This window comes from Hyaena hyaena, unplaced genomic scaffold (genome assembly GCF_003009895.1).
Source record: "Hyaena hyaena isolate Hyena2069 unplaced genomic scaffold, ASM300989v1 scaffold_27, whole genome shotgun sequence".
Taxonomy (NCBI): Eukaryota; Metazoa; Chordata; class Mammalia; order Carnivora; family Hyaenidae; genus Hyaena; species Hyaena hyaena.
Genome location: NW_024080659.1, coordinates 5125159 through 5148010, shown reverse-complemented (window position 1 = coordinate 5148010; position 22852 = coordinate 5125159). Strand labels below are relative to the sequence as shown.

The following is a 22852-nucleotide window of genomic DNA, read 5'->3' as shown; positions in this document are numbered from 1 at the left end:
AATAACAAAGTCTTTATTTTTGGATGAGAATAAAGGACTTCATGTCCCAAGGGGTTCAGATTTTGTCCCACTTCCATAAATGCCAGACAGGAATGGAATACAGTAACAGTACAGCCAATCACGCCATTCTGAGCCTAAATATTTCACATTTTGCAAAAAAAAAAAAAATGTTTAGAATACATTCTATGTTTTGTTGGGGAAGCATCTTAAACAACCGCAAATATGTGAAACAGAGAACGTCTCTTCTCTCTGTCATTTTTATATGAACATGTGCTGTGCCAAGAGTCCAAATTACTTTCTTCTGAGTACGGAAGACACTTTCTTTTCGGTCTTACCATCTCTGAGCCTATAGAATAGAACCTGCAGACTCAATCCTTTTTACTTCCTAAATGTCGCCAGAGAACAATACCAAGTTTTCCTCTGATTTTAAAACTACCTTGACTTAAGCAAACACACAAAAAGTTCTTTCCTGACAGCTTCCCCGACTAGACACTTCTTTTTGTTCTGATGGATGTTATAAAAGGGGAAGCGACTCATTTGGCAAAGTACAGTACATCATTACTCAAATCTGAGTTCAATAGTTCAGATTTTTAGAGGCCTTGGGGAGGAAGAAAAAGAACTTTCTGTTTTCAAGGAAAACGATTTTGCCCAAGCCTTCACCACTGAGATGACACATTCTACGAAACTCTGATAATAGGCATACAGAAGTCAGATGTCCAGATCAATAGACTGAACTTGCTGACACATCTAAAGACTTTTCAATTTTTAAGAACTTCCTGTTTTGAAGGGCAAGGATTTCACCCAAACTTTCCAAACGATGTTGGCATATTATAATTATGGGTATACATAATTCACATGTTCAAGCCAATATACTAATAGAGTTGTCTAAATGAACTATTATTGACTGGCTTTTCTTTTTAGAAAAACATTTTAATGTTTATTTATTTTGAGAGAGAGAGAAAGAGCTTAGGCAGGGGAGAGGCTGAGAGAGAGAGAGGGAGAGGAAGGATCCCAAGCAGGCTCCATGCTGTCAGCACAGAGCCCGATGCGGGGCTCGAACTCACAAACCGTGAGATCCTGACCTGAGCTGAACTCAAAGTCAGATGGCTTAACCGACTGAGGTAGCCAGGCGTTCCTATTTGATTTTCTTATAAATGAAAGTGAACATGCTTGTAAAAACAGAGCCAAACTAATGTGTAAAAAAAAATAAATTAAAAAAAAAGGAAACCAACTTGACAATGAACTATCTGTAAAATAATAAATAAATAAATTAATTAATTAATTAAAAAAGAGCCAAACTGTACTTTATCCATTTGAGGCAGTCTGTTATACAATCCAGGGATCACACATGGAATGAGACATTCACATCTCGTGGATTTCTCAGCATTTTCTAACAACCATCTTTTATACTTACAGAGCACCGCTCCCACAATAATCATCTCATTAACAATTTTCACCTTTCCTCCCCCTGAGAAATCAATCACCTCTTACCAGAAATAGTATTGGAGATACCAACCATCCTTCTGAATGCTTTATTTTTAAAACTAGCGTCTCCGCATAGATTGGCCTCAGGCACGCGCTCGGACAACGTGCATGGAGACGCACAGTCTGTGAGATTCTGTCATTTGCTCATTTTGTCGAAGCGGATGATTTAAATTCCTACGAAGACAGCGGACCCATCCTGCAGCCGGAACCAGGGGGCGGGGGGGCAGGTTTCTTTGCAAAAAAGAGCAAGTGGATAAAATGATGGTGGAAACTGAAAAGGCAATAAATTTAGGGTCTCAGGAAATTAACTAGAAACCCACGGCTGTAGAGAAAAGCATGTAACCGGGGAGACAGATGTCGATTTCTACAGCGGAGAACTGCAGGGCTCAAAGTGTCTCCAGAGGCATCTGGTGAGAACACTGAGGTTGACCATGAACGTCTCTTTGTCTGTATTTACATCCCGCCCCCCCCCCCCTTCATGGCGGTCCCTTTGCGCAGTGGCTGGAGGCCCTCTGAGGCATCTGTCCAGGGCTGCTCTCTTTCATTTTCCCTTCTGGGTCTCTACGTTCTCCTTGGCCGTGATTACGTAGAGCGTCCAGCCATCCAAAGAAACATCACATTATGTCACATACATGCACAGGGCGCCAGGGTGGCTGGCTTTATCTCAGTCAGGATATTAGATGTGTAATGATTTCATGCAGCTTTTTGTTTTACACTTCAAACCACTAGCTTTTATTTTTCTGTTCTCTGGGCGCCATACCCTCTCCCTTCTGGGCAGAAAGGAAAGTAGCAATAGCAGAATAAGTAATGTCTGATTCCTGGTGTTCACAGTGAAGAAATGAGATGTCACTGATGGAAAAATATTTTATGGTTGAAACTTAAAAAAAAATTCAGTGCTGATGACAGAAGAAAACATAATGTAATTAAATTTCTTCCTTCTCTCATGGAACTTTCAACCAAGTGTTCAAAAGACAAATGCTCCGGGGTGCCTGGGTGGCTCAGTCGGTTAAGTGTCCAACTTCGGCTCAGGTCATGATCTCACGGTTCGTGGGTTCAAGCCCCGCATCGGGCTCTGTGCTGACAGCTCAGAGCCTGGAGCCTGTTTCAGATTCTGTGTCTCCCTCTCTCTCTGACCCTCCCCTGCTTACGCTGTCTCTCTCAGAAATAAATAAAAAACATTAAAAATTTTTTAAAAAAAGATAAACACTCTTTTTTTCCTTCTTTTTAATGTTTATTTATTATTAGAGAGTGCAAGCAGGGGAGGGGCATAGAGAGAGGGGGGCAGAGGATATGAGGCGGGCTCTGGCGGGCTCTTAGCTGACAGCAGGGAGCCCAATCTGGGGCTTGAATTTACGCACCAGGAGATTACGACCCGAGGTGATGTTGGATGCTCAACCAACTTAGCCACCCAGGCGCCCCAAAACGCACTCAAAGCAGGTTAATTTTCCTTTCCACGCCAGCAGTGGAGTTTAGGATCGGCTGGTGCAGGGCTGCCTTGAAAATTCACTAAAGTTTTCAAGAAAACATATCAGACACTACTTGTGTTCAATCATTAATGCTGAAAGCCTTAAGGATCCATTAAAAAAAAGTCCTAGCTAAGGCACTCTGATTAAAAAAAAAAAAAAAAAAAAAACCTCTTGATCTAGTCATCGCACATAAGGAATGACATGGGTGCAGAAGGCGGGTGGTACAAATCCAATAACCCAGATAAAAGCCCAGTAAACACAGCTTAAACCCTCTTTTCACATAGGGCGGTTTTATCTACATGGATGACCCCCTGTAAGGGTCATAAAGCCCGTTTGAAGACCTCCCTGTGACCCCAGTCCTGGCAAGAAGAGGGAGACACACACACGGTGAAGTTCATTTACATCCCGTGTATTTCAATCCAATTCCATGTACTCATCAACCGACTGCAGGCTGGCACTTGTCACAGACAATCGCCCACGGGGTCTCAGGCCACCAATACCTTCCTAACTGATGAGACACACACTTCCCTCTCAAATGTCTAGTCCCTGCCTTTATAATTAAAAAAAAATTTTTTTTTAATGTCTGTTCTTTTGAGAGCAAGAGACAGAGCACAAACAGGGGAGGGGCAGAAAGAGAGAGAGACAGAATTCGAAGCAGGCTCCAGGCTCTGAGCTGTCAGCACAGAGCACGACGCAGGGCTTGAACTCATGGACCATGAGATCATGACCTGAGCCGAAGTCAGATGATCAACCAACTGAGCCACCCAGGCCCTCCTTAAAAAAATTTTAAAGCATATATATTTTTCAGAGAGACAGAGAGAGAGAAAGAGAAAGAGAGACAGCATGAGCAGGGGAGGGGCAGAGAGAGAGGGAAACACAGAATCTGAAGCAGGCCCCAGGCTCTAAATTGTCACCACAGTGCCGGACAAGAGGCTTGAACTCCCAAACTGAGACCATGACCTGAGCCAAAGTCAGACACTTACCGGATTGAGCCACCCAAGTGCCCCCCCACTTTTTTTTATACAGCATTTGATACCACTGACCTTAACACTCTTCCCCTCTGTCACCCAAATTGTATTACAAAAGTTTTCAATGCGGCAAAAACTGGAAGCAATTGTACCAAAAAGCCACCCTTTGGCCACCAGCTGAATTATAAATCTGTATTTTCCTTAAAAACCATAAGAGACTTTTAAATATGGAGAACAGACAGAGGTCTGCTGAAGGGTTAGTGGGGTGGGGAGATGGGCTAAGTGGAGGAAGGGCATCAAGGAGGGAACCTTTTGGGATGAGCATTGGGTGTTATATGTAAGTGATGAATCATAAAATTCTACTCCTGAAACCAATATTACATTGTATGTTAACTAACTTGAATTTCAATGCAAAAAAAGAATCTCTATTTGTGTATTACTATGTGATCTATCCATCTCTCTATCCAGTCAATCCATCCTATCTTTTTTACTGTGTTTCAAAGTAAAAAATAGATATTAGCACTGTTCCCTCTAAACACTGCCACACGGGGCTCCTGGGTGGCTCAGTCGGTTGAGCGGCCAACTTCGGCTCAGGTCATGATCTCGCGGTTCGTGGGTTTGAGCCCCACGTCGGGCTCTGTGCTGACAGCTCAGAGACTGGAGCCTGCTTCAGATTCTGTGTCTCCTTTCTCAGCCCTCCCCCTGTTCACCCTCAGTCCCTGTCTCTCTCTCTCTCTCAAAAATAAACATTAATAAAAATAAATAAATAAAAACACTTCCACACGCTTGGCAGAAGCTACAGAAACTATATTCCTTTGGGACAAAAATCTAAATGTGTTTTCCTGGCCCCGCTCTCTTACTTCCTTGCTTGCATCTGTTACCCACTGTCACATCTTAGCTTTGTGACAGCTGGGAAACCACGATCATGCCTCCCGTGGCTCCCAGCTTACCCTGAAGCCCTTTCCATTTCACGTCTAAGACAAAGTTGGTTGTTCTCGACAGTACCGTAATTTCTCTCTGTGTTCCTTATCATGGTCACAGTTTTTCATAAACAAACCTGAGTTAGCAATCTTCAAATATTCTCCAATTTCTCCTCCTTCCCTCATGCTTTGCATTGCACACGAAATATTATACTTCCTCCTACCAAAACTTCTGGAAAATCTTTCCCCCACTTACCCACGCCCACTGCTGGGCTCCATTTCAAGTCTCCGTCATCTATCTTTTAGACTCTGAGACGGCCACTCAGCCCATGCTACCTGGGGTCAGGTGTCCACGGAAGAACCAAAGGAAGTCTGTGGGCTCAGTCCTCCGCTGAAAGCCTTCACTGTCCACTCCCCCGGCCCCACTTCCTGAGCTGTGCTGTCCAATATGGTGGCCACTGGCCTCATGGGGCCATTCAACTTGTAGGACACTCAGCCAGTCAGAATGGAGACATACTGCAGGCATAAATAAATCAAATGTAGTAGATTTGGAAGATTCTGTACAAAAAATGCAAAATGTCCATCGAGAATGTACTTTTGATTCTCTGTTGAAATTACCTTATTTCAGACATAGCGGCTTTCAATCAAAAGAGTATGGAACTTAATTGAACCCCTTCAGTCTTACTTTTTATAAGACGGCTACTAGAATGTTTAAGATGACCTATGTGGTTCCCATTATATTTCTACAGGACGGTGCTGATCTAGAAGAAAACCCTCAAACATGCTACTTATGAACCTTCAAAACTCTGTCTCCATGCTTGCTTCCAGATGTGATATCTCACCCTCTTCTGCAAAGAAATTGTTGAATTAACCACAGAGCAGGATTGTTTCTCATAATGGTGACCAATCAGGGGGTAAGTAGCTTCCTTGTGTTCCCCATGATTCCTTTCAAATGCTTCACAGGATTCCCAGGCAGAAGACAAAAGTGAAAATGGAAGTGCAAGGGAAAATCTAGAGACCAATCATGCACTGAAAAGTCAAGGAAACCTCAAAATGGATTCTTAAGCTTTAAAATAAACAAACAAACAAACAAACAAAAAACAATGGCCAAAGGTTGCTTTGATTTGTGCTCATAGGGTATCCCTTCCAAAACAGAATGCATGTGGGATGCCTGGGTGGCTCAGTCGGTTAAGTATCTTACTTCGACTCAGGTCATGATCTCACTGTTCGTGGGTTCAAGCCCCTTGTCAGGCTTTGTGCTGACAGCTAGCTCAGAGCCTGGAGCCTGGTTCGGATTCTGTGTCTCCCTCTCTCTCTGCTCTTCCCCTGCTCACACTGTTTCTCTCTCTCCCAGAAATAAATAAAGCATTTTTTAAAAAAAAATTCAAAATAGAATGCAAGTAGTTGAGCGTATATCCCTTGACATGAAATGCCATCATGATGAACAAATCTGCATATTCCACAAAGTTCCTACAGGTCAGTGCCATGCAGTTGTGGGGTGAACTATTCCTCTAAGTGAGTTGTATCTCAAGTAGGTTACTTCCGCGTCATATATTCATGACGCCCGCAATGAATGATGGGTGGGGGTACTCCCCTTAAAGATAAGTAAAGAAAGAGAGATCAACATGTTTGAAGTCTTCAGCCTCTCCCAGAAGTCCACAATGTACAGCTGGCATGCCAAAGGCCTGTTCTGCTAAATAAAGTTTTATTGGCACACAGCCCTGTCCATTCATTTACATGTTGTCTAAGGCTGCTTTTCTGTTACAGAAACAGAGCTGAATAGTTGAGACCGGAAAGCCCACAAAGCCTAAAGTATATACTACCTGGCCTTCTCAAAAAAAAAAAAAAAAAAAGGCTGACCTATGGCCTGAGGGTCAATTTTTCTTTAAACCAGTAGAGAATCTCTCAGGCAGCAGGAAGAGCTTGGGGCCCTCGAGACACAAGTTGAAAACCAAGGAAATGGTGAATCCACAGCCTAGAACATTCCATTTAGTTTCTCGAGGGCCCCTGAGAATACTAGTCAGAATTTTTCTATTTTTTTCTTTTTTTTACATCGAGGGCCATTGTAACAAATACATTTTATATCCAATGCTCTCTATGCCCACTCGCCTCTGCCTATGTAAATATCTGAACCAAGTTTCTCAAGATAACCCTGGTTTTGCATCCTACACAGAATCAGCGCTCTTATTTCATCCTCTTATGGCGCCTTTCATTGAAAAAAAAAGAATTTTATTATACATTAATGTCTTGTGATTCACCATCTGGAAAATTCTTGGTATACACCAGCTTTTGACGGTCTACCTCTGGTCTTTAACCATAAACCAGAGGCTAGCACATTTCACCTTCATGGGAGACTGATTTGCTGTACCCAGGCAGAATTTTGTTTTTAGTGTTGCTTTGGGTTTTTCATTATTATTAAATTATTTCCCAATAGGTTTTGCTTTAAATCAATAGTCCAAGATTCTTTTGAAAAATCAGAGGGCATGGCAATCATGAGACTACCTTCTTACTTGGTAATGACGAGCTGGAGCTGAGAAGTAATTTCTTCAGTGCTTATTTCAACGCCATTTCACCACCCTTTGCCACAGGGTAAATGCACCTGAAAATTCCAAGAATTTCCATCACAGGCATTAGCTCCCCATGACTTCCCCCCCAAGATAAATATAAAACAGACCCAATTTGTTTTGTTTCCATCATTAAACCCTCGCAGGGAATTTTAGTAGACCTGCTGGTTTGGGGGAGGGCTTTTTTTTCTTTTAACAGATACTCTGGTAATCCCAAATCCTCCCACACCAAGAAGAAAGAGTAAGACCTCATTAGAAAGAAAAACAAGTAGCTTTTATTTCTTAAAAAAAAAAAAAAAAGGCAACCACAGTATTTGATGAAAGAAACAAGAATAATTAGAGTCCACCAGGAAATTAACAAAAAATAATAAAAAAAAAAACAGATGCCAGATTTTGTTTACTGAAAAGCTTTGTCTGGGAAATGAACTCATAACTTCGTCTCTGCAGCACTGTCCTACAGCCAGAACTTTTCAAACCATCGAGTTACAGCAAAAGTGGCCTCGGTTTGAAAAGGGGATGAAGCTTAAGGTTAGTTCCAAGGATGTGGCTTTAGTTACCGCTTAATCCAGTTTTCTCTTTAGAAACACCTGAACTTCAGAAGAATCTACAAAGAGGTATGACCGCACCAAACACCTCACTTTTGACTTTGTCCTTCTACCCAGCTTGGTACCTTTTGAGATTTCCTATTGAAAGGAGAGATCTAATCCAAGAACGCTGAAAAAGGGAAAAAGGGATTTTCTTCCCATAATTTGATCAATTTCTTCCTACTCTGAGCACTCAGGAGAGAAAAAGCAAACTTAAAAAAAAGAAAAAGAAGAAGAAAAAGAAAACTTTTACCTGTCTGTACTCGATGCCCCCCACTAATCTTTTACAACAGGAAAAGACCATAAAACACAAATTACTTACAAGAATCCACAGGCCAATCATACCAGCTGGGTCTCCAAATCTATAGGCATCAAAATATTGGGGAAGATGTCGGAGATGAAAACCACAGATTTAAAGATGAACTGACCGCTCACTCAACTGAATTCGATGCTCAACTGAATTCACCCATTCTGGGAGGAGGAAAAAAAATGCTCTAACTTGTTCTATTCTCTGGGGTATTTTTAATATTTTTGGTCATTATTGCAAAACTTCCCAAGTTGGATTTTTTATCCTTTGGAGCACGTACTTGTTTCTTAATTGTATTCTCCAGAATCCTACCCTGGGAGTTAGAACCCATGGGTTCCTGTCTTTTAGCTGAACCTTGAGCGAGGCACCCCAGTTTTTGCATAAGCGAAAGACCATCTTCATTTCTCGGATACCATCTAACGCCAGCATCCTTTAGAATTAATGATTCTATCTGGCTCAACCCCAAGGAAACGTGAATCGCCAGCCACGTGTCTTCTGTGGCAATGAATGACCTGACTGCTACAGTAAAGGCACTGATAAGGACCTGCTGCCAAGAAAGCAATTAGATGACGGTTATTGATAACAACGATCATGAAGATGGACAGGATGGTGCTGTGAGTAACAACTGGGCTGTGCCCGGATTGGGAACACTCGCATACCTCAAAGAATTAAACGAGGAAATGCCAATCAAAAAGTGCACGCACAGAAAAGAGTGACAGAGCTGGGTGTTGGCAAACTGGATCACGTGCAAGAGGGGAACAGCCCATTGTCATATCCCTCCAGGGAAACGGAAGCAAGGGACTGCTTGAGGACGCCAGCACCTGGCCACAACTGCCCGCTCACCTGGCCCCAAGTTCCGGGAGCAGGGAGTAGGCTTCTGATTATATTTCCAACAAGACTTTGGCTTTCCCACATACAGCAGTGTTGGAGGAAACGTGATCATTTGGACCACCTAATAGTTAAGTATTGTTTTCATGGTTTTTGTTAGTTTTTAACGGGTGGGAAGAAAATCAATTGAATGGCCCAGGATTTTTTTTTTATGTTTATTTTTGAGAGAGAGAGAGAGAGGGAGGGAAAGAAAGGGAGAGGAGGGGACGGGCAGATAGAGAGAAAGAGAGACACAGAACGCAAAGCAGGCTCCAGGCTCTGAGCTCTCAGCACAGAGCCCTAGGCGGGGCTCAAACTCATGAACCGTGAGATCATGACCTGAGCCAAAATCAAGAGTTGGACGCTTACCCAACTGCACCACCCTGGCGCCCCTAGGATTTCACATATGCTCAATAAGATGAATTCTGTGATCAAATTACTTTCAAAAAAGAGAGGAGGGGAGAGAAGCAGAGAAAAAACACAAGCGGTTTTAAGTTATTCCCTATAGGCTAACACACTCACAATGACATAGAACTACCCTTAAAATTTTATTTTTTCAACTATGTTGCTACGTTATCCAGTTTTCTGTTTTTTTTTTTAAGTTTACTTATTTATTTATTTTGAAAGAGGAAGAGAGAGAGAAAGGTAAGGGCAGAGAGAGAAAGGGAGAGAGAGAGAATCCCAAGCAGGCTCCGAGCTGTCAGCACCGAGCCTGATGGGAGGCTCAAGCTCACGAACCGTGAGATCATGACCTGAGCTGAAATCGAGTCAGACGCTTCACCAACCAAGCCACCCAGGTGTTTCTACATTGCCCAGTTTTCTAAAGACAAGTCCAAGACCAGAATCAAACATGTCTAGTCACATGGAACAGTCTTGACTCACAAGCTCCGAGCCACCGATGACTTGCTGTTTGGGCAGGAACCACGCAGAGCAATTCTGAGAACATGACTGATTACCACGAAGCACTGGCATGTGGGAGGCAGGCAGGCCGGGATCCAGCGCTAGTCTACCATTTACTTGGCCTTGGGCAAGTTACCTTGCCTTCCTGGGTCTCTGTTTTCTGATCTCTAAAAGGCAAAGGGTGACAGGATCTCCCCAATGCAAGTGACTAAGTTAATAAAATATTCAGACTACACACGGTAGATCATTCTGCAACACCCAGCACAGGGTGAGGCCGCACCAAAAGTTGCTATGGTTACCTTACATCTAAAATGATAGATTATCCGGGGCGCCTGGGTGGCTGAGTCGGTTAAGCGTCCGACTTTCGCTTAGGTCACGATCTCGCGGTTTGTGGGTTCGAGCCCCGCGTTGGGCTCTGTACTGACTGCCAGCTCAGAGCCTGGAGCCTGTTTCGGTCTGTGACTCCCTCTCTCTCTGACCCTCCCCTGCTCACGCTGTTTCTCTCTCTCTCTCCTAGAAATAAATAAAAATATTTTTAAAAAATGATAGATCATCCACAGGGTGCCTGCGTGGCTCAGTCGGTTAAGCATCTGACTTCAGGTCAGGTCATGATCTCACGATTCGTGGGTTCAAGCCCCGCGTCAGGCTCTGTGCTGACAGCTCAGAGCCTGGAGCCTGCTTCCGATTCTGTGTCTCCCTATCTCTCTGCCCCTCCCCTGCTCATGCTCTGTCTCTCAAAAATAAGTAAATGTTAAAAAATTTTTTAAAAGAATCTAGCAAGTAATAACAAGAGGCAAACTGGAAACCTCACAAATATGTGGAGATTGAGCAAAGTGCTCCTGAAGCAGTTTTCAGAGGGAAGTTTATAGCCACAAACACCTGTACTGAAAAAAGAGAAAGATCTCAAGTGAGCAACCTAATTTACATCTCAAGGAACTAGAAAAAACCTGTCTAAGCCCAACGTTAGTAGAAGAGAATAACCAAGATCAGAGCAGAAAACGAAATAGACTAAAATGATATATTTCATCAGATGTCCATTTCAGGGTTCAAACATATTGCTCATTAAAAAAAAGGTTTAAGATGCGGGGCCTGGGTGACTCCATCAGTTAAGTGTCCGGCTTCAGCTCAGGTCATGATCTCACCGTTGGTGAGTTTGAGCCCTACATCAGGCTCTGTGCTGACAGCTAAGAGCCTGGAACCTGCTTCAGATTTTGTGTCTCCCTCTCTCTCTGCCCCTCTCCTGCTCACGCTCTGTCTCGGTGTCTCAAAAAAAAAAAAAAAAAAAAAGAATAAACAACCAGGAGGGAATGGAATTAAATCACAGAAATTATTTTATCTACATATGCATGAGTAGCCTGTCGTTTGCACAAAACAGGCTCATAAAACTGATCCAATAAAGATAAGTGAGGAATGATCAAAAGGAAACACTAAGTTCTTGAGAAGCAGTCAGTGCAGTTTTGTGTTGCTTAAGTCAAAATGTAACGTGGATAAAACTATCATTAACTGTCGTTGAAAATATCAAAGCAAACGTTTCGAGGGAGATTTTCATTACTCTATCAAACGAGAATCTCAGATGCACAACTGTGTGTTTAAAAACAGAAGCAGAGGGGCGCCTGGGTGGCTCAGTTGGTTGAGCATCCACTTCGGCTCAGGCCGTGATCTCACAGCTCGTGGGTTCGAGACCCGCGCCGGGCTCTGTGCTGACAGCCAGCTCGGAGTCTGGAGCCTACTTCAGATTCTGTGTCTCCCTCTCTCCTTGCCCCTCCCCTGCTCATGCTCTGTCTTCTCTGTCTCAAAAATAAACAAACTATTTTAAAAAATGAAAAAAAACAACAACAACCAGAAGTGGAAAATGCCAGCATGCCCCCAAGGCTGGACTTTGGAGTCCGAGGACACTGGCTCAGGGCTCAGCAGCCCCAGCGGGAAAAACCACCCAGGACACCCACGTCCTGGTTCTCCAGGGCTCTAGAGGTTGGATTTTCTCTGATCCTTCCTCATCCTTGAACTCTGGGATCGTTCTACGTCTGTTTTGCTCCAGTGGCTGGTCTCCTAAGCCACAGCGTCTAAACCAAAGGCGAGTGCACCAGGTCAAGTAAGCAGACAGAACCGAGAGGCTGGTGGAGAAAATGTGGACCGTGCTGTCACCTCGAGCCATGGTGCTGTGGGTCCCACCCCCCAGCCAGCCTTCTAATCCCCTACAACCGCTCCTCCTACGTTGTAGCAAAAAACCAGATGCTCGAGTCTGACCCCTAGTTCCGTTCTTTGTGTTCTCAAAAACCTTGTCATTTACATCAAAGTTTCTGGTCAGGGTGGGTGACTTTTTAAACCTTCTTTACGTGCGCCAGCCATTAAAAAAAAGAGAGAGAGAGAGAAACAAAACCATCTCTGTCTATTTCAGGGACAAGAGAGTAGAAGGGAAGCCGGGAGCCAATTTCACCATGGAATAGGCTGAGGGAAAGATGGGCCCGTCTGCAGGCAGCAGGTGCTGGCCGGGTAGGGGAGAAGCTGGCGAGGCTGTGCGAGGGCCTTCGGGAGGGAAGAGGAGTTAAGGCACAAAAGAGAGCTGGCGTGCAAAGCAGTAGAAGCCTTGACTCCTGGATACCGTTAGGCCTCCTACGGTTTAGGAGTAATTTAGGCTATTAAAATTGCTCCCAAATAATAGCACACCAAGCTCGCAGATACCCTTCCGCCCAGATTCCCCCAAGGTGACCATCTCGCATGACTCTAGTTCAGTGATCAAACCTAGAAATTGATCTTGGTCTAATTCCACGAACTAAGCGGCACACGCGAAACCCACTTCGTCAGCTTTTCCGCGAATGCCCTTCCTCCATCAGGATCTAATCAAGGTACCGCACTGTTTTTACTCACTAGTGATTAGTCTCTGATCTGTGACAGCTTATCAGTCTTTGTTTTTCACCATCTTGACGGGTTTTTGTTCATTTATTTTGAGAGAGAGAGAGAGAGAGAGAGCTCGCGCATCAGCAGGGGAGAGGTAGAGAGAGGGAGAGGATCCCAAGCGGGCTCTGTACTATCAGCGCAGAGCCCAACACAGGGCTCGAACCCACAAACCGTTAGATCGTGACCTGAGCTGAAATCAAGAGTCGTGACACCTAACCGACTGAGCTGTCCAGGCACCCCCATGGTTTCGACATATTTTTTTTAAGCATACCAGTGGTCAGGGATTAATTTCGTAGGTACCCTGCTGTTTGGGCTAGTCCGATATTTTCCCATGATTAGGCTGGGATTAGGGATTTGGGGGAAGAAGACCCCCCAGAGGAGGGGTCCCCCTTGCTGCCATGGATCAGGGGGTGCGTGATGTCCACGTGGAAGAAGGCACCTGGCTTACACTGGGGTCTGCCAACCTCTCCACTGTAATGTTCCTAGTTTGCCCCTCCCCCCCTTACTTTCACTGACCATCGCCCCTCTCCCCCCTTCCCTCTCCCCCATTCCATCTTCTCCAGGCACCAGGCCACAGTCCCAGGAAGGGCTCCTGTTGGGACTCCTGAAAGCATCTTCTCGTGAAACCGTCCCTCGTGGGCAGGATCCTCACAGCGTGTCTGTGCGTTCAGGGTTAAACAGGCTGCCTGTTCCTGGACTTCAGAGGGGAAGAACTAAGGCTGCATCACCCGCTGTCGAACTAAAATCCATCTGGAAGTATTTTCATCTGCAAGCTGGCTTCCAGAAACAGAGGCAGAGCACGCTAGCAAAACTAATCCGGGGCACCAGGCATCCCGTTTCCCTCCTGCACGTTTCCAATGTAAATCTCCTCCTCATTTACATCTTGTTTCTCAGGTTTATTGTGAAGGCAAGTCTCTCTGATTTCTCTCTGAAGGATAAAGCCCCTGCCTAGAAGGAGTGAGCTCAGGCAGGGAGGCAACCCCCCACCCCACCCCCCACTGCGCCAAACAGACCATCCTTGATGTAAGATGCTCCCAAGGTGACCCACCCCACTTCCCCTTAAAGACCGCACTTGACTGTGATAAGGGAGGTTTTCAAGATTCAGCGGCCTGGGTCCCTTGCAGACTCTCCCTCCCACTAGGTGGCGCTACGTGTCACCTTCAACGTGGGCTGCTCTCGACAGCCTGCGAATGAAGGTTTGTTTTTTCCAAGACTGTCACAGGCCTCATGGCGAGCACTGAAGTTCACTGGCAATCAACGCTTCCTCTTTTCCGACTCGCGCGGTCATCGGACAGATTCTGGAACAGGTCAAATCTGAACTTTTGGAATACAGTCCTCGAGTGAGTGGGACCGTCAAGAGACCACAGGGGTGGGGAGGCGAGCGACCCAGAAGAGGTCTCAGAGGTCACTGAACTCAGCGTTCCCTCACTTTCTAAGCTCTGGTTTCACATAAGGTTATCTGTTAACTGTATCGCTACCCGCCCCCCAGTCCCCCAGAGATTTTGAAACTATCCAATGAGCGAACGTGCTATCCAACGTTTTAAGATGTTCTTCGAAATGCAAGTAGTTACAATATGACTCCCATTACATATTAAGGGCATATATTAAATGATAAACCTCGTTTTCACGATTATAACTCATCACCTCGGCAGAAAGCAATTTTCCAAAAGAGTGGAGGCTAATATCACCGGGAAACACACCAAGAGAAAACACTCCTTATCAGCCAAGTTACTATTACTTGGGGGAGGAGGAGGTACCCCTCCCCTAAGGAAATGTACTAAGTGTGTAAAGTTCCCAGGGGCCCCGGAATTTGACTGATGCTCATTGCAATTTACAGTTGTTCAAAAGCATCCCTTAGAGGGGCGCCTGGGTGGCTTAGTCGGTTAAGCGTCCGACTTTCGCTTAGGTCATGATCTCGCGGTTCGTGGGTTCGAGCCCCGCGTCGGGCTCTGTGCTGACTGCCAGCTCGGAGCCTGGAGCCTGTTTCGGTCTGTGACTCCCTCTCTCTCTGACCCTCCCCTGCTCGCGCTGTCTCTCTCTCTCTCTCTCCTAGAAATAAATAAAACATTAAAAAAAATTAAAAAAAAAAAGCATCCCTTAGAGATGCGAGGCCTTTCGTTGTTGATATTGTAAGGAGGAGGCCTGTTTGCTCTGTGACAGCCTCCGACGTGAGCATCTGGTCTGCGGAAGGTTAGCCCCTGGTGTGGTTAATTGCACAGGCTAACTGTTTTATTCCCATGACCCCTCCAAAATACAGATCTAGCATCTATTCTTTTTCTGGCCCATCAACGGACTTATGTACAGGAGACAAATATTTTGGCCCAAGGGCTTTTCTTTTTAAGGGGAGAGCAGATCACAGATACCAAGGAGGGTTTTTCAGTCCGAGAGAGTGATGCAGGTCACATAAAACGTATCCATGAAATGTATCAGTACGTGATAAACCTCATTTATAAAGGAATTATAAAGGAACATTTGCACCCGCAAAGGATTCAAGTTCCAGGCTATCCCAAATGTGCTTTTTGTGGTTTGCTGTTGGTTTTTAATGCCTGGACTCAAGAATCACAAAGCCTTTTCTGTACGCTGGGCGGCTGATATTGCTCAAAAGCTCCCCAATTAATAACCTGACTGTTACCAATGTCATCACTTCCCCTACCTACTAGGTGTCTGCTCTTGCGTGTATGCATGGACATGGACACACACACACACACACACACACACGAACCAGACTGTCTGACGGTACTGCCAGAGCAGTCCACTGGGATGCTGAGCCCAGAAGACAGACATTCAGTTAACAACAGGACAGCACTGTGGCTTCTCAGCCCCTGGGAACTTTACACTCCACAGAATTTCCACTCTCCCCCCTGCAGACATGCACCCTCAACTCGCGGTCCAAAGTAACGTCTTCCCACTATCCTCCTACCCCGCACCCCTTCTCAGGGTTCTTCGCTCCGATCTAAGGACAGAGGAGCCTCTCTGGACTTCAGTCCACATGACCTTGCATGGATGGCCAGACTCAAATTCGGCTCGCTTGGCTCGAATTTCATTTCCACCCCTTCATGCACAAGGGGTTTGTGGCTCAGGAGGTTGGGGAATGGCACTTGGAGGTACTTGGGCAGCTGCTCCCAGCTGCTAAGAAATGCCGGTTCCTCCCGGTAGGAATCGAAAGTTCCTCTGTTCCCTCTGCCTCTTCGGCAGACTTAAAAAACAAGGCAATGATCATTAGAGGCCAGAAAACTTGAGATTTTGATGATGTGGCAGGGGAAGAACTCACTTCTAAACTCCAAGCTGAGTGATCTTTGATCTTCCTGGATGCTATTAAGGGTACAGTATTTAGTGATATTTTAATGATATTTTAGTGATTTTTCTCTCAAATGTATTACCTGAATAACACATCGTAGCATAGAAAAGAAATACGCCGTAAGAGATTAGGTATTAGACACTTAGGATCTTGTCCAAAACTATGAGACAGAAGTGTTAACAGAAACTGAAATGTTACGCACACCTACGTACACACTCCTTTAAATACTACGTAGTTTAAATACTTTATAAATAGGTATCTTTTATCTAACCAAAAAACCCACATCTTGTTGGTGCAGAAATGCACAGGGAGGGGGCCTCTTTATTTGATTCTAAGCTCACCTGCTCTTAAACTCCCAAAGTTTTAAAGCTAATGAAACAATGCCCTACGCTCATTTAGGAACCCGCCACCCCTATAACGGAAATGCAGACTGTTCGTTGCAAAGGACTGCCTTCCCAGGACACGTTAAGCCACAGCCATTTGTTGTCCTGATATTACGTCCGCTAAATTAAGTAATGCCGAATGTTTTTTTTAAACCCCATCAGGGTGGAGTTTCACGCCCAGAAGACTCCATTGACGAGTCCTACGTTATCACTAACAGGTTTCCTGGCATACAGATATCTGCCTTTTCTTACTTATTTTAGAGTAATGTTAGGACATTTAACATCAGCAAGAAGAATTTGTTTTATTAGAGATTTGGAGGACACTTTCATGGTCTTGCCTTCATTACAAATCTGTTCCCACGCAGAAGCGGATTATACTATTCCCGGGACGCAATGTACAAAGCACTTTATGTTTTCTCTCAATGAGAAATTTACTGAAATATCCTGGCTGTGGTAGTTTTAATTCTCAAACTCCCTGTCCATGGCGTTTTTTTCCAACTTCCTAACAGCAACACACGCCTCCCTCCATCAGGACGGTAGGGGGCGCTGCCGCAACGAACTATTATGGCCGACAGCAAGATTTCACCAGGCCAAAAAGAAAAAAAGAAAAAAAAAACCCCACAAGGCTGGACGTACAGGACTGTCCTACGTCAACGAACATCTAAAAACTATTTTAAAGATTTTTTTTTTGCCTTCCATCATTCACTTCAGGGCGCAAACACTGGAGTTTTGTGTTCCTGTGTGGGGAGGAACTGGGGTGCGGGGGTGGGGCACAAGTATGTGCTAGAAATCGCTTATTGCAAATTTGGGGCTGACCAATTTGGGGCTGACCCCAGAAGGTCTCACCGAATCCCTAACTGCAAACGCGGGCTAAACACAAGCCGGAACATGCACTTAATAGAAGTAAGTAGCATTCTGCATTAAGAGATTTTTTTTAATATATATATTTGTCTTCAGTCTTTCTCGAGAACATCAGACTCCCAAGTTCAGAGCCAAGATGAAAGAGAACTGTGGCAAAATTTCATTAGATAATCACACAATCTCGCCTCCATAGGTAGAGAGGGTTTTTAAAATAACATTTTTATACGTAATTGAGTTAAATTTATGCACCCAATAAAACACCACCGCGAATGGTTAAAACAAAGGCATTACTCCAACACTTAGAAAATTAAATTCACCTAACCATGAAGTCTACTGTATGGTTCTTTTTGTAACCACCATAAATTGCTTTACAGCACTCTTCTTCTGGAATAAACAATCCAAGGAGAGATTTACTTTACAGGCGCGGATCTAGTTTCCAAAAGAGAGAGTGACCTGGAAGTTTACGAATCTTTCCTTTCTTTTTTTTTTCCCTTTGTTAATAACTTGTGTTTCCAGTTACCTTGAAACCTTCCTTCTCTTACATGAGCTTAGAAGGATTCACGGAAAATAAGACGCAGGTCTATAGATACACTGAGCCTTCAAGTACTCACTTCTAGAAGAAGAAACAATCCTACTTTGTGGAAATAAAGGCTATCTGGCAATACAGGGTTTTAGGACTATGTATTTCATCATATTTAATGCCACCTCAGAGTCAAACGTGGTCTTAGACATTCCGCGAAGTTGGCTGTAAATGCGTCCACTTACGGCGTTGTGCGAGGCCCAATTCAATGCAAACGGCTACAGATAAGAAAGAGTTCTAGGGGTCTTTAATCACTTCTTTCTTGTGTCCTTGATGGAAAAAACAGAGACGTCTTTGTGCTAGAAAGAAGGACCGGTTGTTTCCAGATTCAACAGGTCATTTTTATAAGAACTTCCCAGAGGATACAACATAAATGTCAGAAACACAAGGGGATTTTTTAAGTGGCTGATGATTGTCAATGATATATATTCTGTATTAAGGGGACGTTGTTTGTTTTTCTTTCTGACAAATGGAAAGTTACTGCTTAAAAGCGTCTAATGTTTGAACTTGACTTTAAGACCGAATGTTTTCTCATGAGTGGGGTTACTGTAAATTCGGCTCCCGAAATCAATCTGAGGGTATGCATGACCCCTCAAGTAAATAAACTTGTCCGATCATGTTCATTTGTGTTTTGGAGATGAATTATTTACTTAGCAGACTTTTGAAATATATCTGAATTGGGTTATAACTTGCAGTGTTGTTCCTATTAAAATAACGAAAAGGATGCATACTTAATGAACTAGGTTACACTTTAAAAAATGAAAATTCTGGCCACATGATTTCTTGTTGTTCTCAAAGGAAAGAGAAGAGGCCAATATTTTATGGCAAACAAAATCCAGGTGACCCTTGGATTTACTGGACTTTGGCCGTTTCCACTATTGGAGGTAGTCTAAATTTGGGAAGACTGGCAAATTTCAGATTAAGATCTGAATCAGACTTGTTTCCTAAACTTTACTGGGGGGGGGTCACAATGTAACCAATGTCCCTATTTACCCCCTTTCATCTTTAAAAAAAAATGGCCACCTCATTTGTAAAAAGAAGTGCTTGAAGATCTGTAGAAAAGTTTCAATCAGGTCCAAGACTCGGCACTTTTCCCTTTAAATAGGGAAAACACTTTCCAAAATTCATTCCTCACACCAAACAGAAGTTATTATCCAGGAAGCCCTTCCTTAAAAGCTGCTGGCACTTGGCCGGACGTAGTATTTCCCAACTACCTAAACTCTGGTTCTCGACACTTTTACTCAAAGCCTCCAGATTACTTACCACCCAGGACAATGATCTGGCAAAGGGTCAAGGGCAATGATTATCTGATGGCAGAGACCAAGCGTGAGCGACAGGGGACTGCTCAGCGGATAAAAAAGAAATAAAATCAGGCTTTTTTGGGAAAGGCATGGACTAGGCTACACGCCTAATAACCGATGAACAGGTTTCTAACTTAAGAAGTACCTTCCCCCACTCCCCCCACCTTTAGCCAACAACAGGGATACTTTCGCAGAGCCGGAGAAAAAGCGGAGATTGGCTGTTGGAGGGAAAGGAAATCCCAAGGACTAAATTAAAAGTCATTAAGGCCAAAAGGTCCCTCCCACCGCCCCCCTCAACACCTACGTCCCTGCAAGCAGAAGGCACGGTGGGGAACCAGACCCCTCGACTCAAGTACAACTACTGTTGACTCTCTGCCTTCTGCAGAAAATGGGGAGGGAGGTGCGGGGGGGGTCCCCCCACCCCGCCCACCCGAAGCGCCGGCTGCCTCGGGGCCGCGCGCCGCGCCAGCTCACCGGTACCAGGCGAGGCCCTTGTCGTAGCTGCGGTCGAAGAAGTGGGGCTCGGCGCCCACGGCGCGCACGTCGGGGTGCACGCGCAGGAACTCCAGCAGCGCCCGCGTGCCGCCCTTCTTCACCCCGATGATGATGGCCTGCGGCAGCTGCTTGCTGCCCTCGTGCAGCAGCAGGGCCAGGGTCCCCGGCGGGGCCTCGGGCGCGCTGCTCCCGGCCCCGGAGCCGCCGGGACCCCCGGCCAGGCCCGGGGGCTCCTCTTCCCAGGCCGCCTCCTGGCCGTCGTCGCGTGGCGCGGGCGGCCGGCGCCTCCGCCGCTGCTGTCGCTGCAGGAGCCGTTTCCTCTGCGCCGCCGCGGGCCACACCGCCAGCTCCCGCGGGCCTCCCGCCAGGGCGCCGCGCCCCGGGGCCCCCGCCTCCTCGCCGCCGCCCGACGGCCCCACCACGGGGCCCGCCAGGGTCTGGCAGCGCTCGGCCAGGCAGTAGAAGACGTAAAGGGACGTGAGCAGGGAGCAGAGCATCAGCAAGAACTTCCGGAAGATGCTCCGGGACAGCGGCTCGGCCGAGGTGGGGGGGGCGCCGGCCGGGCCCGGAGGGGCCATCCTAGCCGGAGGCGACGTCGGGCGGCGCGCGGGCCATGCTAGGCCGGGACTCCGCCGGGGGCGCCCGCACCGCCCGCGCGCCCCTGCGGCCGTGCGCGCTGCCCCGGCGGGGACGGAGCCCCGGGCGCCCCGCGCGCGATCCCGGCGTCCGGTCGAGGGGGCGGGAGGGGGACGTGGTGCCGTGCTTAAGAAACCATCGTCTCAGACTCGCCCGAGTCCGGAGCTTTGGGGACGCGCTCTGCGCTCCGCTTGCCCAAAAGTCGCCGGAACGGGGAGTCCTGGCGGCGGCGAAGGCGTGCGTCTCAGCCCCGGCCCCGAGCGGCCTCTCGGCGCGGATCCCTGCTCAGCGATCGTGCGTCCCTCGCTCGGTCTCGGGAAAGAGACTCGAGGCCCCGGGGCCGCGGAGCTCCTTGCGCTGCAGACAGCGGCGCGCGACGGTGCTTTCCTTCGTGCCCGTGGCCGCCGGGGCGCGGCGTCAGCGCCCCGCTGCGAGGCCCCGCCGCGTCCCTCTGCCCTGGCGGGAGCCAGAAGCCCGCGCCGAGTCGTGCGCCCCTCTCCGTGCGCTCCCGGCTGCTCCAAACTGCTCTCGGTCCCCACCTGGGAGCGGCGTGCCGGAGCCGGGCCGCGCGGGACCTGTCAGCGGCCGCGGCCACTGCGCTCGCAGACGCTCCCCCGCCGCCTCCGGGCAGTCGCCGCCGCCGCACGTGGGGCGCGGAGGGCAGCAAACTTGGCAGTGACGTCAGCGGCCCGGGCCGCGCCAGCCGCCGGACGGACGCAGCCGGGCGGACCGGGTGGGATGGAGGAAAGGTGGCGCGGACCCCGCAGCGTCGGCCCAATGACATCGGAGAGGGCGGGGGCGACCGGGGCGACGCCCCTTCCCCACTCCGCCCTCCCCGCCTCCCCGCACCGCTGCAGCCTCGCCCCCTTTCCGGCGAGCGAGGGGGGGGCTCTGGGAGAGTCTGACTGACAGCTAGGACCGGCCGGATCCCCGGCGGCCTGACTTCCACCCGGCGAGCTACCTCTCAGACTCCGCTCAGCCCATCGCACCCCCGACCTCCTCGCTCCGGCCTAGGTCCCTACGCCCTTCCCCCCCCCGCCCCGCCCCCTTCGACCTCCCCGGCCCCTTGGAAGTTTGTGGGCTTCAGTTGCGCGCAGCGCGCGGCACGCCACGCCCCCGTTGTCTCGGGCGATCCGAATTCCTCCCAGCAGCTCCGACCTGCACCCGCTCCAGTGTCCGCTGCGGGCCGAGAGCGAGCCCTTTTCTCCCGTCGGCAGTGTTCCGTCTTTGCTTTTGATTGTTTTGTCTTGTATTCCTGTAGGATGATCGAGACTTCCCCGGACCTAGAAAGGAGCCACCTCTTAGGAAGTGAGCCAATAAACGAATCAAGGAGGGTTTTTTTCTGGGGGGGGGGGGTGGGGGGGGGAATCAGCTCCGATTCCAAATCCATATGTCCAGCTTTTGATGCAGGAAACGTTTTTATGTTGTTTGTACTACTGTGTGTGTTTGCGCGCGCGCGCGTGCGCGCGCGGCCGGGTAAAGGGGTTAAATTGCGTTCCATAAACAGCGGTTTCCTCTTTCTCTTGCCCCCCCTGACCCTATATCCTCTTCACGCGCCCCTCTGAGACTAGATCAGGAAGGGGTACAAATCACCTTGCTGTGTAAATGGAGGGAGGTGGCCCGTGGAACGTGCATGAGGTGGTGGTTTTTGTTTTTGTTTTTTTAATTCCATTCCGATTTGTTGCGGATTTCTTAGCTTCCTGGTCTCGGCTGGACGCCCGGCAGAGTGGGAGGCAGCCTGGCGGCTCGGCCCCAGCCCGTGTGAGTTACCGAGGCAGCTCTCTGGGCCCCTGGGTGCTAACCCGGCCGCGTAGCAGCCACAGCGTCCCGAGCCTTCCAGGGAATTCTGCGGCCCATTGCTGGGACTTTCCACCCTTCCTCTGCCTGCCTTCCTGCGCCGCGTGCTCTATTTGACCCCCAAGGTGGAAGTCGGCGAAGACCTCCAGAACCTTCTAGTGATTCTGACTCTTCTGGGTGGAGCTGGGGTATCTGTGGCTGGCTAGACAGGGTTTCATGTTTACCAAGTACCAATCCCAACCTGTTCCACGAACGAGCCAAGAGCTTATTAGCTTCTGATGCCTTAAAGCAATGAACTTTTACAAGGATGAACGCCAAGGTCCGATGTCTCTTTGTGTCCTAAAATTGGATATCGACATACCACTTCGGTTTTAATGCTGTCCTGAGCTTTACTATATTTTGAACTTTTTCTCTAGATATTTCAGTCTGATTTGCAGGGGGGAAAAAAAAAGGCAAAATTAAAGACCATTTTAAAGTTAGTCTGAAAGCATATACAGTCTCGCAAATCCTGACAGATAATACTTGGTTAGCTCCTTGGGAAA

At 47.3% G+C, this 22852-nt stretch overlaps 1 protein-coding gene across 1 annotated transcript in view; it reads right to left on the bottom strand.

Moving 5' to 3' along the window:
- HS3ST3A1 (heparan sulfate-glucosamine 3-sulfotransferase 3A1) overlaps positions 1-20455 on the bottom strand; it is a 104909-nt gene extending 84454 nt beyond the window's left edge. Inside the window, exon 1 of the mRNA XM_039227356.1 lies at positions 19857-20455. Coding sequence (XP_039083287.1) covers positions 19857-20455 — 599 coding nt within the window. The remainder of the gene's footprint in view (positions 1-19856) is intronic.
- Positions 20456-22852: the final 2397 nt, after the last annotated feature.